General features: G+C 34.7%; 1 protein-coding gene across 4 annotated transcripts in view; it reads left to right on the top strand.

The window, feature by feature from the left end:
- Nucleotides 1-12,730, top strand: part of ACSL6 (acyl-CoA synthetase long chain family member 6) — a 141,245-nt gene that overhangs the window by 88,627 nt on the left and 39,888 nt on the right. For all 4 annotated transcript variants that reach the window (XM_074290962.1, XM_074290961.1, XM_074290960.1 and 1 more), the window contains exons 5-9: nucleotides 533-634; nucleotides 765-864; nucleotides 1,507-1,685; nucleotides 5,078-5,110; nucleotides 6,076-6,127. In XM_074290962.1, the coding sequence (XP_074147063.1) occupies nucleotides 533-634; nucleotides 765-864; nucleotides 1,507-1,685; nucleotides 5,078-5,110; nucleotides 6,076-6,127 (466 nt within the window). The remainder of the gene's footprint in view (nucleotides 1-532; nucleotides 635-764; nucleotides 865-1,506; nucleotides 1,686-5,077; nucleotides 5,111-6,075; nucleotides 6,128-12,730) is intronic.

Here is a 12,730-nt window from a genome sequence, read left to right as displayed (position 1 = left end):
TTATCATATTTTTGCTGACAAATATGATAAGTTATTTTTACCTAATAATGCCATTAGCAAATATCAGGAAATGTATCTTGGATGGACTTCAAATCTTTTGAGGGGAATCTGGATTCATCAGCAATTTGGTGGCCTTTAGCAATCTTCTGGGCTTTTAGCTGGTTCAGTTAGAGGGAAGGGAAATCTTAGTGCCACAGTTGGGGGTAGGAATTATGATTTCATTGGTATAGAAAACTCACTGGTAAGGAAACTACTTCAACTAACTTATATTGGCAAGTTATATGTAACTTCTCTTCTTAGGAAATTACCAGGGAGGATAAGTGATTTTGCCTGTGGTCAGCCAGATAATAGATCAAAGGTACAACTTGAACCCACATCCTCTTGAGCTCAAATGCTAATCCTCTCTTCACTACACCAAGCTGCTTCTCTAGTATAAGCAATATAATTGTTTACATGGAAACATTCAATCTTTTAGCTATAACTCAAGATTTCTCATGTAATAATTTTTTTCCTTACTGAATTGTCTTACTAGGTGGCAGACAGGGCAGAGTTTCTGGGATCAGGACTCCTTCAACATGAATGTAAACCATCAACAGAGCAATTTATTGGTGTGTTTGCTCAGAACCGGCCAGAGGTAAAAACAAACAAACAAACAAAAACAAAATGTGCTATTTTTTTTTTCATGTGTCAAGTCACTGTACACTATTTTAACTCTCCTCTTCTCCCTCTTCCCACCAAATCCTCTCTCCTGTGGCTCTTACCAGTGGATCATCTCGGAGCTGGCCTGCTACACCTATTCCATGGTAGTGGTTCCACTATATGACACATTAGGCCCAGGTGCCATTCGCTACATTATTAATACAGGTAACATTAATCCAGAGAAAGAAGACACTGAAATTTCATTTTCCAAAGGAGATTGCCAAAGTATTCTTGGAATGGGAATTTTCAGAACAGCAAGTTCTAGGGTTGTCTAAACCATTAATATATGCCTTGCTCAGACTAACCTTCACTGGTTCCTTCTAGTTGCAATCTTTATGAAATCTCAAATTTTTGTGCTGATCTAGAAATTGGAAAAGAAGAGTTTCCACTGAGGGCTTTCCATTTAATAGACAGAAAGTTTGTCTTCTAAATATCCATTCTCCTAGAATCAGTTCTCATGGGAAAACTAGGTCACCAGTAGACTAGTCTATTCGTCTTGGCCCTCTGATTTCATGTATGCATATGTGTGTGATCAATCACAAAGGCATACACATATGCATATGCATAGATCTCTGTTAGCAACTTTTTAAAAAAACTAAGCACAAAAATCTCACACAAATGTATGATAATATTGCTGAATAGAATAAGAAAACTATAGTGTCTTAGGGATAAGGTTTTTCAAAGCCAGAGCTCTCCTGGATCCTGGAGCACTGTCTATCCAGGCTACCCTTTAACTATAGCATGCTTTGGACAGGGTGTAGCCAAAGATTCTGTCTACTACTGACACTTATAAAATTTTATTCGCAGCTGATATTGCCACGGTGATTTGTGATAGACCTGAAAAAGCCATACTTCTCCTGGAAAATGTGGAAAGAAAGGAAATTCCCGGCCTGAAATTCATTATTCTCATTGAACCATTTGAAAAGGACTTGAAAGAACGAGGGAAGAAATGTGGTGTGGAGATTCAGTCCATGAAGGAAGTTGAGGTGAGCTTCTTTGCCTGGTTTTAATAAAAGCTTGCTCTTTAAAAATGTAAAACCAAATATACTGTTAAATTAAAAAAAAAAAACTTTAAAGTTCTAAAAGAAAAAACATTCTTTTTTTTACAGATGCTTTCTGTAACTGTGAGGTAGATTAGAAAGATTTTTATTATTTCTAACTGATAATATAACTTCTCTACTAAGAAGCTTGAACAATCTGTTAAAAGAGCTTTTCCTCACAACCCTGAGAAGATGGTAGCAGAACTATAATTTCTTCATCTTATAAATCAGGAAAGCAAAATTCTGAAAAGTGAAGTGACTTGTTTTGGACTTCACAGTTAATGTAAAGAGTCCGAGGTTCAAACTTAAATCTTCTGGGAAGACTAATGTTCTTTCCCTTTGTTGTTTAGTTTTGTTTAACTCTTCATGACCCCATAAGTCACAGCACACCAATAATGTATCTGTGGAGTTTTCCTGAAAAAGATTCTGGAGTGGTCTTCCATTTCCTTTTCTAGTGGATTAAAGCAAACAGAGTGACTTGCATAGGGTCACACAGCAATAAGTGTTTGAAGCTAGATTTGAACTAAGGTCTTCATGACCAGCACTCTCCCCACTGAGCCATGTAGAGGCTCTTTTCCCTATGTCTTTTCCCTATGTTGATAATTCTTAGCACGGTATCTGGTCCAGAAGAGATGCTTAGCAAATCTTTATTGATAAACCTGATGACAGGTTAAAGGTATGATTTAAGGTCATACAGTATTTTCATACCCAGATGTTCTGGCTTTCAGCCAATGCTTTTTATCTCCATATAAAAGATCAGATATGTAGGGTTATTGTTTACATACATACGTGTGTGTGTGTGTGTGTGTGTGTATTAGACATAGCTTGAAGCTGACTTTATAGGGTCATAGTTGTGGAGATGGATAGCATGTCAGAGCCCATTTAATTCAACCCCTTCATTTTCTAGATGAGGAAACAGATTCAAGGAGATTGGGATTTGAACCCAGGCCTTCTTATGCCAAAAATCACTGTTTTGGCATAGCTACTGTACTGAGTTATCTCCCTCTTAGACATGTTATGATGTAAAGGTATTGATATGGTCTATCAAGAAAATATTAAGCATGTTCCACTCACTAAGGAAAATATCCAGGAGAAAGGACTTTGAAGAAATTCATCTGAATGGAACGTACACATCCATAATTGTTTTTGCTGTTGTTCAGGGTATAAGTCAATTCCATCAGTAGCAGCTCAGCACAATAAAGGATTCGTTTCTCTTGAGTTTGGTGTTACAAATGAAATGGTAGCAGAGATTAGAAGAAGCTCTCTAGGCATGAAGTCTGGCCTCATTTTAGCACAACGGACAGTACCAGCTGAGTTAACACAGAGAATGTCAATAACAGAATTATCTCTGGGTTTAAGGAATTGGTCTTTCTAGAAATGGATCCCCCATAATGTAACTATCACACTTCCTCTTCAACCATCACTTTTAATAAGACATTATAGCATGCTTGCCAAAAAATACTATTTTATGGAGAACTCACACAGGGTAAGCACTCACAAGGTGGCAGTACTCACAAGGTGGAAGTACTCATGTCCTTTATAGTCCTCTTGGACTATAGATAATATAATAATATGGGCAATAAATAATATAGGAGCGTGAGGAGGTATTCAGCTGTGGAGTGTTTTTTTTTAATAATATTTTAAGTGGTCATGAAGAATGTAGCTACTCAATGCAAGAAAAAGTGAGATATTGCATAAGAGTGGAGACAGATTCTAAAGTTATTGGGTTGTTGTTGTTGTTTTTTTTTTTTAATAGCGAGTTTTATCACAGCCTTGTGGATAGCTTCTAAATATCTAATACCCCAATGAATTCATTCTTTCACTCTCAACTCTTGTTTCTGATGAGATAATACAGTAAAATTATTGTCTCTATGATCAGACAACAACAAACATTCAGTTGTGGCTTCTTGCTAATACCTTATTTTAAGCAAACTCAATATATTGAAATCCAGGGTTATATAAAATATCTTTTTATTTATTTCAGCCCCTACTGTGACTTCTTCAGTATAAAAGATTTATAGTAAGGAAATTCCTTCCTTCAAAGCCAAGTGGGAACTTGATTGAAACAACAGCTTATTTAGTCTTAGAGAGTTGCCTGGGACATTGAAAGGTTACTCATGGACACACAGATAAAATGTGTCAGAGACAGGACATGAATACAGATTTTGCTGGTTTCAGAGACAGATTTCTATTCACTATGTTTTGCTGCCTACCAAAAGGTAAATTAGTGGAGGTAATAATTATACTTTTTTTTAAAAATAATTCTCTTCTTTATAGAAAGGATTCTATTCATGATTGTGTTATATAATGAATTTCCTCATGCATTTAAAATATAATAAAATAACATGTTACTACAGTGCTTTCATGTTTAAAAAATACTTATAATAACACTAGAAAGGCACTATATGCCTTATCACCATCTTATGAGAGAGGAAACAAATTCAGAGATTTATAGTAATCTGCTCAAAATCACACAACTAATTGCTAAAGATAGGATTTTAACATAGCCTTTCCTAATTCCTAATTTGCTGTCAAGTATACAACTTTTCTGGAAGGTGCCTACTAAGTGAGGGTCTATATCTGCTTGCATGGGATATTATAAGCAAGCATATTATGGAAAGCCACAGAATCCCTATTGTCTGAAGGGTCATGGTTAAATGCTGTGTTTGACATATAAACCATTTTAGAAAGAAAGTGAATGCATTTTATTAATCAGCTTTTACACATCTGCTTAATTGTTTTTTCTAAGTGTATGTTTGACTTAATTCAACTTTCCCTTCCCCACAATAGTAAACACAGCCTATACAGACAATCCTCAAGTGGACAAAATACCCTGCAGGCTCACACGGGATATATAGTATCATGTGGGACTCTGGAGAAAAAAGTTTTTACTCGTAAGGGCACCAGATACAACGAAAAATATCAACAACTATGGAAATTGCACCATTTCCCACTAGAATAAATTTGGCTTGAGGAACTCTTGAACGTACAACTCAACCAGATTAAAACAGAATTAGGAAATGTGTAATAGAATAAATATACAGCACAATGTAAAGAGTGTACATTTGTGGTTTAATAAGTCATTATGTAGCTTGTAGGGATTCATTCCCATTTGAGTTTAATGCTAGCAGTGAAGGTAGCATTTCTGACATACTTTTGATCTTAACTTCTCAAGGCTATTTAAACCCCAATTTCCCAAATACTTTCAATTAATAGGGAAAAGTTTGAATAATTTGGGATGTTGAAATGAAATGAATGAATGTTATATGAGTGAATTTCAGTGCTCTAATGATGCAAATGTATTTAAGAACTTTTAAAACCACATTTCCTTTTTTCAGGATTGTGGAAGAGAGAATCATCATCCTCCTGTGGTAAGTTAACAATCAGCAAAAGTGTTGACTATTTACATTAGGTGTAATGACAGAAATAAAAGGTCAATGCCCTCAAGTCAAATACGGATGAGGGGATTATATGTATATCCATGAAAAGTTTCTAGGCATACCATGTAATAAGTGATTCAAGTTTGATGAGTATAGACAGTAAATTCTCTAGGAAGTTAAAAGACAGAGAAAAATTGGGCTCTGAGAGTGATCAAGGAAAACTTCATGGAGATGGCACAACTTTATATGGTTGTAGGACTGGGTAACTAAAGGGACAAAAAGAGCATTCCAAATCATACTTTGTTTTTTGTCATTTTTTTCATGAGTGGTTTAATTCATTCATTTGCTATGGTGATTCTGGACCATAAATAAGTCATAGAAAAAAGAGATTTGAGCTCAAAAGTAGTTCAGTAGTCATTTAGTCCAACCCTTTTATTTTATAGTTAAGGCAACTGAGATTAAAGGGTTTGTCCAAGATTAAACAAGCAGCAAGAATCAGTGATGTAGGTGTAGATCCCAGGTACATAGATTTAGAACTGGAATAGCATCTATTCCAATTTCCTCATTCTACAGATGAAGGAACTAAGATCCAAAGAGCTGAAGTAACTTATTCAAGATCACAGATAGTAGAGGAGTTGGGTTTGAATCCAGGTTCTCTGATTCAAAATATAACAATCTTATCACTTATGCCATGGAAATAGCACTTCTTTTCTAAGTGCATAAAGGAGGTCAAATTTGGGGGCCAAGTCTGGGAGCAGAGAGGCAGTCACCAAGGAAAGAGCAATCAACAGTGAGTAATAAAACAAGAAAAGGGGAGAATCAGGGTTCTAGATCAACAAGGGACAAATGTAAGAGAATAATAAGCAGAAAATTGGAATTGTATTTTCTCATAAATATGGGATAGGTATAGATGGACATTCAAGTAATTTCCTTTTTCTTATCTTGTCTCCTCTTAGCCTCCTCGGCCAGAAGACCTTTCAATCGTGTGTTTCACCAGTGGTACTACAGGTAACCATAGGGGTGCTAGGCCACCGTGTCCTTCTGCATTTGATTGAGTTTTCCTAATGGAAAGGAAATATATGTTAAAATATAAAATATATATTAAAAGAATTCAACAAGCAACTGAAAAGGAAAAATAACTTTCATTCAGGAAGGAAAAATATTTTCTGCTTACTTACCATTTGTTTGACAGATTCTGTTACTGTGTATTTCAGGAAAGTTCTTTCTGGATAGCAGAAAGAATCAGTCTATTCCTGCCAAATGACATATTCTAAATATGCTACATTATAGGGTTGATTTTTATGTTCACAGGCATTCCTATAAACCCACTTACCATCCAATATTCAGAGATACTTGTAATTTAATTGATAGAAGACTCTCCTGTGTGAGGAAATACTTTCTGTGAATGCAGGAAAGATTCATTTCTTTACAATTTATATTCTTAAAGAGTTCCCTTGAACAGAGAGGTTAACTGATTTACTTAGTGTCATATAGACAGTATATGTGTATGAAGTGGGGTGGAAAAGAGGAGGGAGAGGGGCATATATTTGAACTGAAGTCTTTCTGGCTTCAAAACAGTGCATTTATAGAACAAAATTTAATGTCATTGTAATTATGGAACAATTATTCCATAGCTATTATTGAAGAATTTTTGTGGGTCTAGTACTAAACTTGGCATTGTAGGAAGCATTAGATAGGTTCATTATAAGGGAGTTTACAAATAAGTTGGGAAGACAACAAACAAATGCACACTGAAAGCTAAATAACAATTTGTTCTATGAACTATACATTTCTCCCATGCTATGGTAGGTCATGCAGAAAATATCCAATTTAGATAAGACAGTGGTCCCTGTTCTCAGGCAGTTTGCACTCTAGTTGGGAGATAAGATATAACCTCAGGTAATCTAATACATAACTTTACACAAGTACTTTAGAGGTACAAAATAGAAGTGTAAGGAGGTAGCCTTTAAGATGCGCTTTAAAAGATAGGTGGAACTTCAGCAAATGAGAAAAGAAAAGGGCAAAAGTTTTCTGTTAGCAGTACAGAGAATGAATGCTGAGGCGGAGCTGAGAAATGGGACATCACCATGAGAAGGGAGTGGTCACAGGAGGCTTCTTGGAGGAATTGGTACTTGGGCTTGGTACTGAAAGATAGTGTTGTTGCCGTTGTTGAGTCGTTTCAATTATGTCCGACTCTTTGTGACCCCATTTTAGAGTTTTCTTGACCGAGGTATTGCTGTTTTTTCTCCAGCTCATTTTACAAATAAAGAAACTGAAGCAAACAGGGTTAAGTGACTTGCCCAGAGTCACACAGCTAAGTGTCTGAGCCAGTCTTCTTGACTTCAGGTCCAGCACCTTATGTACTATGGCACCACCTAGCTGCCCTGAAGGATGAATAGGATTCAGTTACATAGAGAGAAGACCAAGTGATAAGACAAGGTTACTTTGGGTAACATTTTTAGGCAGCTTTTTGCTTAGGTACATTCATAAATATGAGTCAAGTTGAGCTAAACCTAAACCAAAACTGTATTGGCTGAGTATCTGAGACAGTCCTTTACTTCCTAATGAGCTTTTTGTATTTTGAATGGTAGGTAATTGTTTTACTTGGACCTAGTTCTAGGAAGGCTCATGCACCTGTGAGCACACTCTAACACGTGAAATAATGGCAGAGGGAAAGCAAGACTATGTATAATCAAATATGGTGCAGAAGATGATGGTCAAGGGAGGTCAGACAAGTGATAGATGAGTGAGTGGGAATAGTAACTGAATTTCATGGGTGAGGTTGGGACATAAAGACAGCAATAATATCATACTTTTGTACGATGGTTTATAGCTTTTTCTAAAGCATTTCCACAGACCTATTACATAATGCCAGAAACATCACTTCCTCTTCTTACAGCTATCCCCAACTGATAAGACATATCTGACAGTCCTGTTTTTCCTATTAATTCCCCTAATACCTGAAAGGACTTGATTTTCAGACATAAAAACATCTCTATTTCTTTTGAAAGAGTTATCTCTTTGCAGTCTTGAATAATGGCATAAATAATGCTAGCCTTCTCTGTTCTCATCCCTTAGGTGATGACACATCATTATTTCAAGGATCTGTGCTTACTATATTTTGCATTATGTGCCAGTGGTGATGTTTCTTCCAATGAGCTAATTAATTTACTGGATCTATTGAATGTCAAACAGACCTGAGGCCCAGAAATTGACCCTTATTTTGCAGTATCTTACATTATAAAACATAAATCTAAATTTTAGAGCAATTTTAGGAAGTTTGTAGATAATTTAATATCTTAAAAACAAGACATAAGATTTTTATGGTGTTCTACCAAACTGAAAAGACTTTAAGTATAAATCTAGGGACAAATTATAGATCTTACTGTCTGAGGACTAGCCAAGATAAATACAAGGAAAGGCACACCATCAGAAGCTTGGCTCCAAAATATTAAAGGGGTTTTTTTTGTCAGCTATTCATAGGTATAGGAGGTTTGGCATGTATCCTCTAAGGGAGTACTCACACTGGCGAAATTAGAGATTCTTGAAATATTAAAGGAAGTAGTGACAGATCATGAGTCAAGAGACTGGATTCTGGTCCCAGCTCTACTCCTAATTAATTATGGCATAGACTTCAAGGTCAAATGGATATTAAGGTAACACACACATTATACGAAACTCAGGGAGGCTAAATAATTTCTTCAAGGTCACTGGATGTAAGTGGCAGAGTCAAGATTCAAATCCATGTCCTCTGACTCCAGGGCCAGCATTCTTCCTGTTTTCCCATGCATCTCAACAAATCACAGAATCACAGACTCTCATAATTGAGAGAGTTAGCAGATTTTCTAGTCTAACCCACATATGAGTAAGAATTTGATAAGTGATCTTCTAGTCTTGGCTTATTTTTATCAGAGAAACTTGCTTCCAAAATGTTTTTCCACATTTCCCTTTTAGTTTTACCTAAATTGATTTTGCTTTTGTATATATCTCCAGTAAGGGAGAATCCACTGTTTCTCAATGCTCCCACTTCACTTTTAGACAATTCTGACGTTAGAGTTTTTCCACACATCACACCTAAATTTGATTTTTCACAACTTTTCCCCCCTGCCAAATGGAAGTAATAAATATTACTTGCCTTACCCTCCAAAACAGGGTTGATATAAAAATCATATGAGATAATAGATGTGAACATACTTTAGAAACTGCAAATTACTCTGCAAATATAAGATAGTCTTCTTATTTTCAAAAACATATTGATTATGTGAATAAACTCTGAGAGTCTCTTATAAAAGATCCTTCTCCAGTATAGGCATTTTCATTTTTGGATCTATATTTATGGGGAAAATACTTTATTGTGATACTAATATTAATTATAGTTTACACACAAATGTGAATGCAACCCATCTCTCACTAAAAGAGAGATTTCTCTCTCTCAATGATTGGTCATTTAGTAAAAACAAAAAACAACAACCTATTTCTAGATTCATAATTTCTTTTTTCAGTCAATAAACCTCTGCTGTCTGTATTTCCCATCTTCCTGCTGCCCAAATTGATTTAAAAAAACCTTAGTACAGTCATGCATAGTCAGGTAAAACAAATTCTTGCATAGTCATATCCAAAAACAAATATGTCCTCATCTATGCCTAAGTCTTTCAAAGTTGTATTTACAGTGTATTGTATAAATTTTTCTCCTGATTATCATTTCACTTTCCATTAATTCCTAAAAAATCTTTCCAGGTTTCTTTGAAATCATACCCTTCATTTCTTAGGGTATTCCACATAGTATTCGATGTTGCACAATAGTATTCCATCACATTCATATACTCCAATTGATAAGCAAGTCCTCAGTCTCAAAATTTTTGCCACAACAATGAGTCATTGTAAATACTATTTTTTCCCAAGGGCCCTTTTCCTCTTTGGGATATAACCCTAGTACTATTATCACTGCATCAAAAGTTGCGAATTTCTTCTTAGAACTGCCTATTTATATCTTTTGGCCATTTCTCAATTAGGGGCAGATGGAGAGACAGAGACAGAGGGACAGAAATCCAGACTCCTTTACCAGAGAAATTTGCTGCAAAATTCTCTTCCTATTTACCTGTTTCTCTTCTAATTTTAAATAAATTGGTTTTGTATCTACACAAACTTAAATTTTAGGTAATAAAATTTGTCCATATTTTAAATCTTTTTTTAGCTCTTATTTTATCATGAATTCAAAACACCTGATAGAGAATTTCCTCTCTCCTCTAATTTGTTTATGATGTCACCCTTTATACCTAAGTCATGTACTCATTTGGAGCTGTAAAATGTTGATCTATATTTAGTTCCTACCAGATTCTGTTCCCATTTTTCTACAGTTTTTAATCAAATAAAGAATTCTAACCTCAATATCAGTGATCTTTAGTATGATCAGACCCTAGGCTACTAAAATCCTTTGCTTTTGTATATGGTGTTCTTAATCTGTTCTATGGCTCAACCTTTATTTCTTATCCAATTCCAGACTATTTTTAGCATTTCTGCTTCGAAGTTTAGTTTGAGATCTGGAATTGCTATGCCCTTCCTTCCCACTTTTTCCATTATTTCTCTTGAGATTCTTAATCTTTATTCATCTAATCATTATCATTATCTTAATCTTTTATTCATCTAGAATTTATTTATTCTTATTTTTTCTGCCCCTTTAAAATAATCCCTTGGCAGTTTAATTAATGTGATATAGATTAAGTTGACTTGGGTAATACTGTCATTTTATTATATCGCCCTGCCTACCCAGGAGCAATTAATATATTCTTAATATTCTATTTTTTCCTAATTACTTGTAAAAACAATTTTAGCATTAATTTTTTTAAAATTTTGATTTTTAAATTCTCTCCCACCTTCTCTTTCTTCTCTCCTTATTGAGAAGGCAAGCAATTTGATAGAGATTATACATGTCAAGTCATGTTAAACATTTCCATATTAGTCACATTATAAAAGAAAACATGTACACACATACACCCCAAGAAAAATAAAGTTTTAAAAAAAAAAGTGTAGTTCAATCTGAATTCAGATTCCATCATTTCTTGCTCTGAAAGTAGATAACATTTTTCATCAAAAATCCTTTGGAATTTTTTCAGTTAACTGTATTGTTGAGAATAGCTAATTCATTTACAATATTGCTGCTGCTGTGTAGATTTTCCAGTTTTGTGCACTTCATTTTTGCATTGGTAAAATTTTTAGGTTTTTCCGAAATCATTATGCTTTTCATTTCTTACAGCACAATAGTATTCTATCACAATCATATACCACAATTTGTTCAATCATTCCCCAATTAATGAGCATGCCCTCAATTTCTCAGTCTTTGCTACCCCAAAGAATGCTGCTATTTTGCATATATAAGGCCTCTTTCCTCTTTTTTTCTTTTTCTTCTGATCTCTTTGAGATACAGATCTAGTTGTAGTATTGCTGGGTGAAAGAGTATACAAAGTTGTATAGTCTTTTGGGTAAATTGACCTCTAGAATGGTAGAGTCAGTTTATAACTCTACCAAATTTAGTGTCTCCATTTTCCTACATATCCTCCATCTATCATTTTCCCTTTCTATCATGTTAGCCAATCTGATAGGTATAAGGTAGTACTTTAGAGTTATTTTAATTTGTATTTCTTTAATCAATAATGACAAAATATTTTTCATATGACTAGATAGCTTTGATTTCTTTGTCTGAAAACTATCTGTTCCTATGTTTTAACCATCTACCTTTTGAGAATTGATTTGCATTCTTATAAATTTGACTCAGTTCTCTATATATTTGTGAGAAATGAGTACTTTATCAGAGAACCTTGCTGTAAATTTTTTCACAGTTATTTCTGTGTATTTCCTTCCATCTTATGTCCACCATCTTTATTCTTCTCTCTCTTTCTTTTCACCCTATCTCTCCTCAAAATTATTTTGTTTCTGAGCACTGCCTCTTCCAATCCGCCTTTCCTTCTATCAGTTATTGCTTCTGTTGTCCTCTTCCCCCCCTGCTTCCCTGTAGGATGAGACAGATTTCTATACCCAACTGGTTGTATATTTTATTCCCTCTTTGAGTCAATTCCTCTTCCCTCACTTCCCTCCTTCCCAATTCAAGCCTCTTCCCTCACTTCCCTCCTTCCCAATTCTAGCCTCTTCCCTCACTTCCCTTTCACTGTAAAATAATTTACTCCATTACATATCTCCCTTTCCATTTCTCCCAGTGGATAGCTCTTTCTCACCCTTTAATTTTTTTTTTTTTTACATTTCCTTCCATCATAGTCAACTCACAACTATGTCCTTTGTATACTTCTTTTAACTGCCCTAATAATGATTTGGGTATAATATTCCTGAGAATTTTCATTTATTTTGGAATCTTTTTAAGAAGGTAACTGATGAATTCAGCAATCAAATTTTTATTATTATTTAGCCTTAAGTATTTTGTGGTTATATTAATGTAGTTCCTGTGCTTGGAAAGTAGACTACCAACTATTTTAAGCTTTTTGCATTTATTTTAAATAGAATTTATCTTCCTGTAACATCCTGCTGGATTTCATTTCTAATGTACAAACAATCTAATATTTATATGGATTTATTTTACATTTTGAAATTTTGCTGATGTTA

Source organism: Sminthopsis crassicaudata, chromosome 2, assembly GCF_048593235.1.
Source record: "Sminthopsis crassicaudata isolate SCR6 chromosome 2, ASM4859323v1, whole genome shotgun sequence".
NCBI lineage: Eukaryota > Metazoa > Chordata > Mammalia > Dasyuromorphia > Dasyuridae > Sminthopsis > Sminthopsis crassicaudata.
This window is presented reverse-complemented; position numbering and strand designations above follow the sequence as displayed.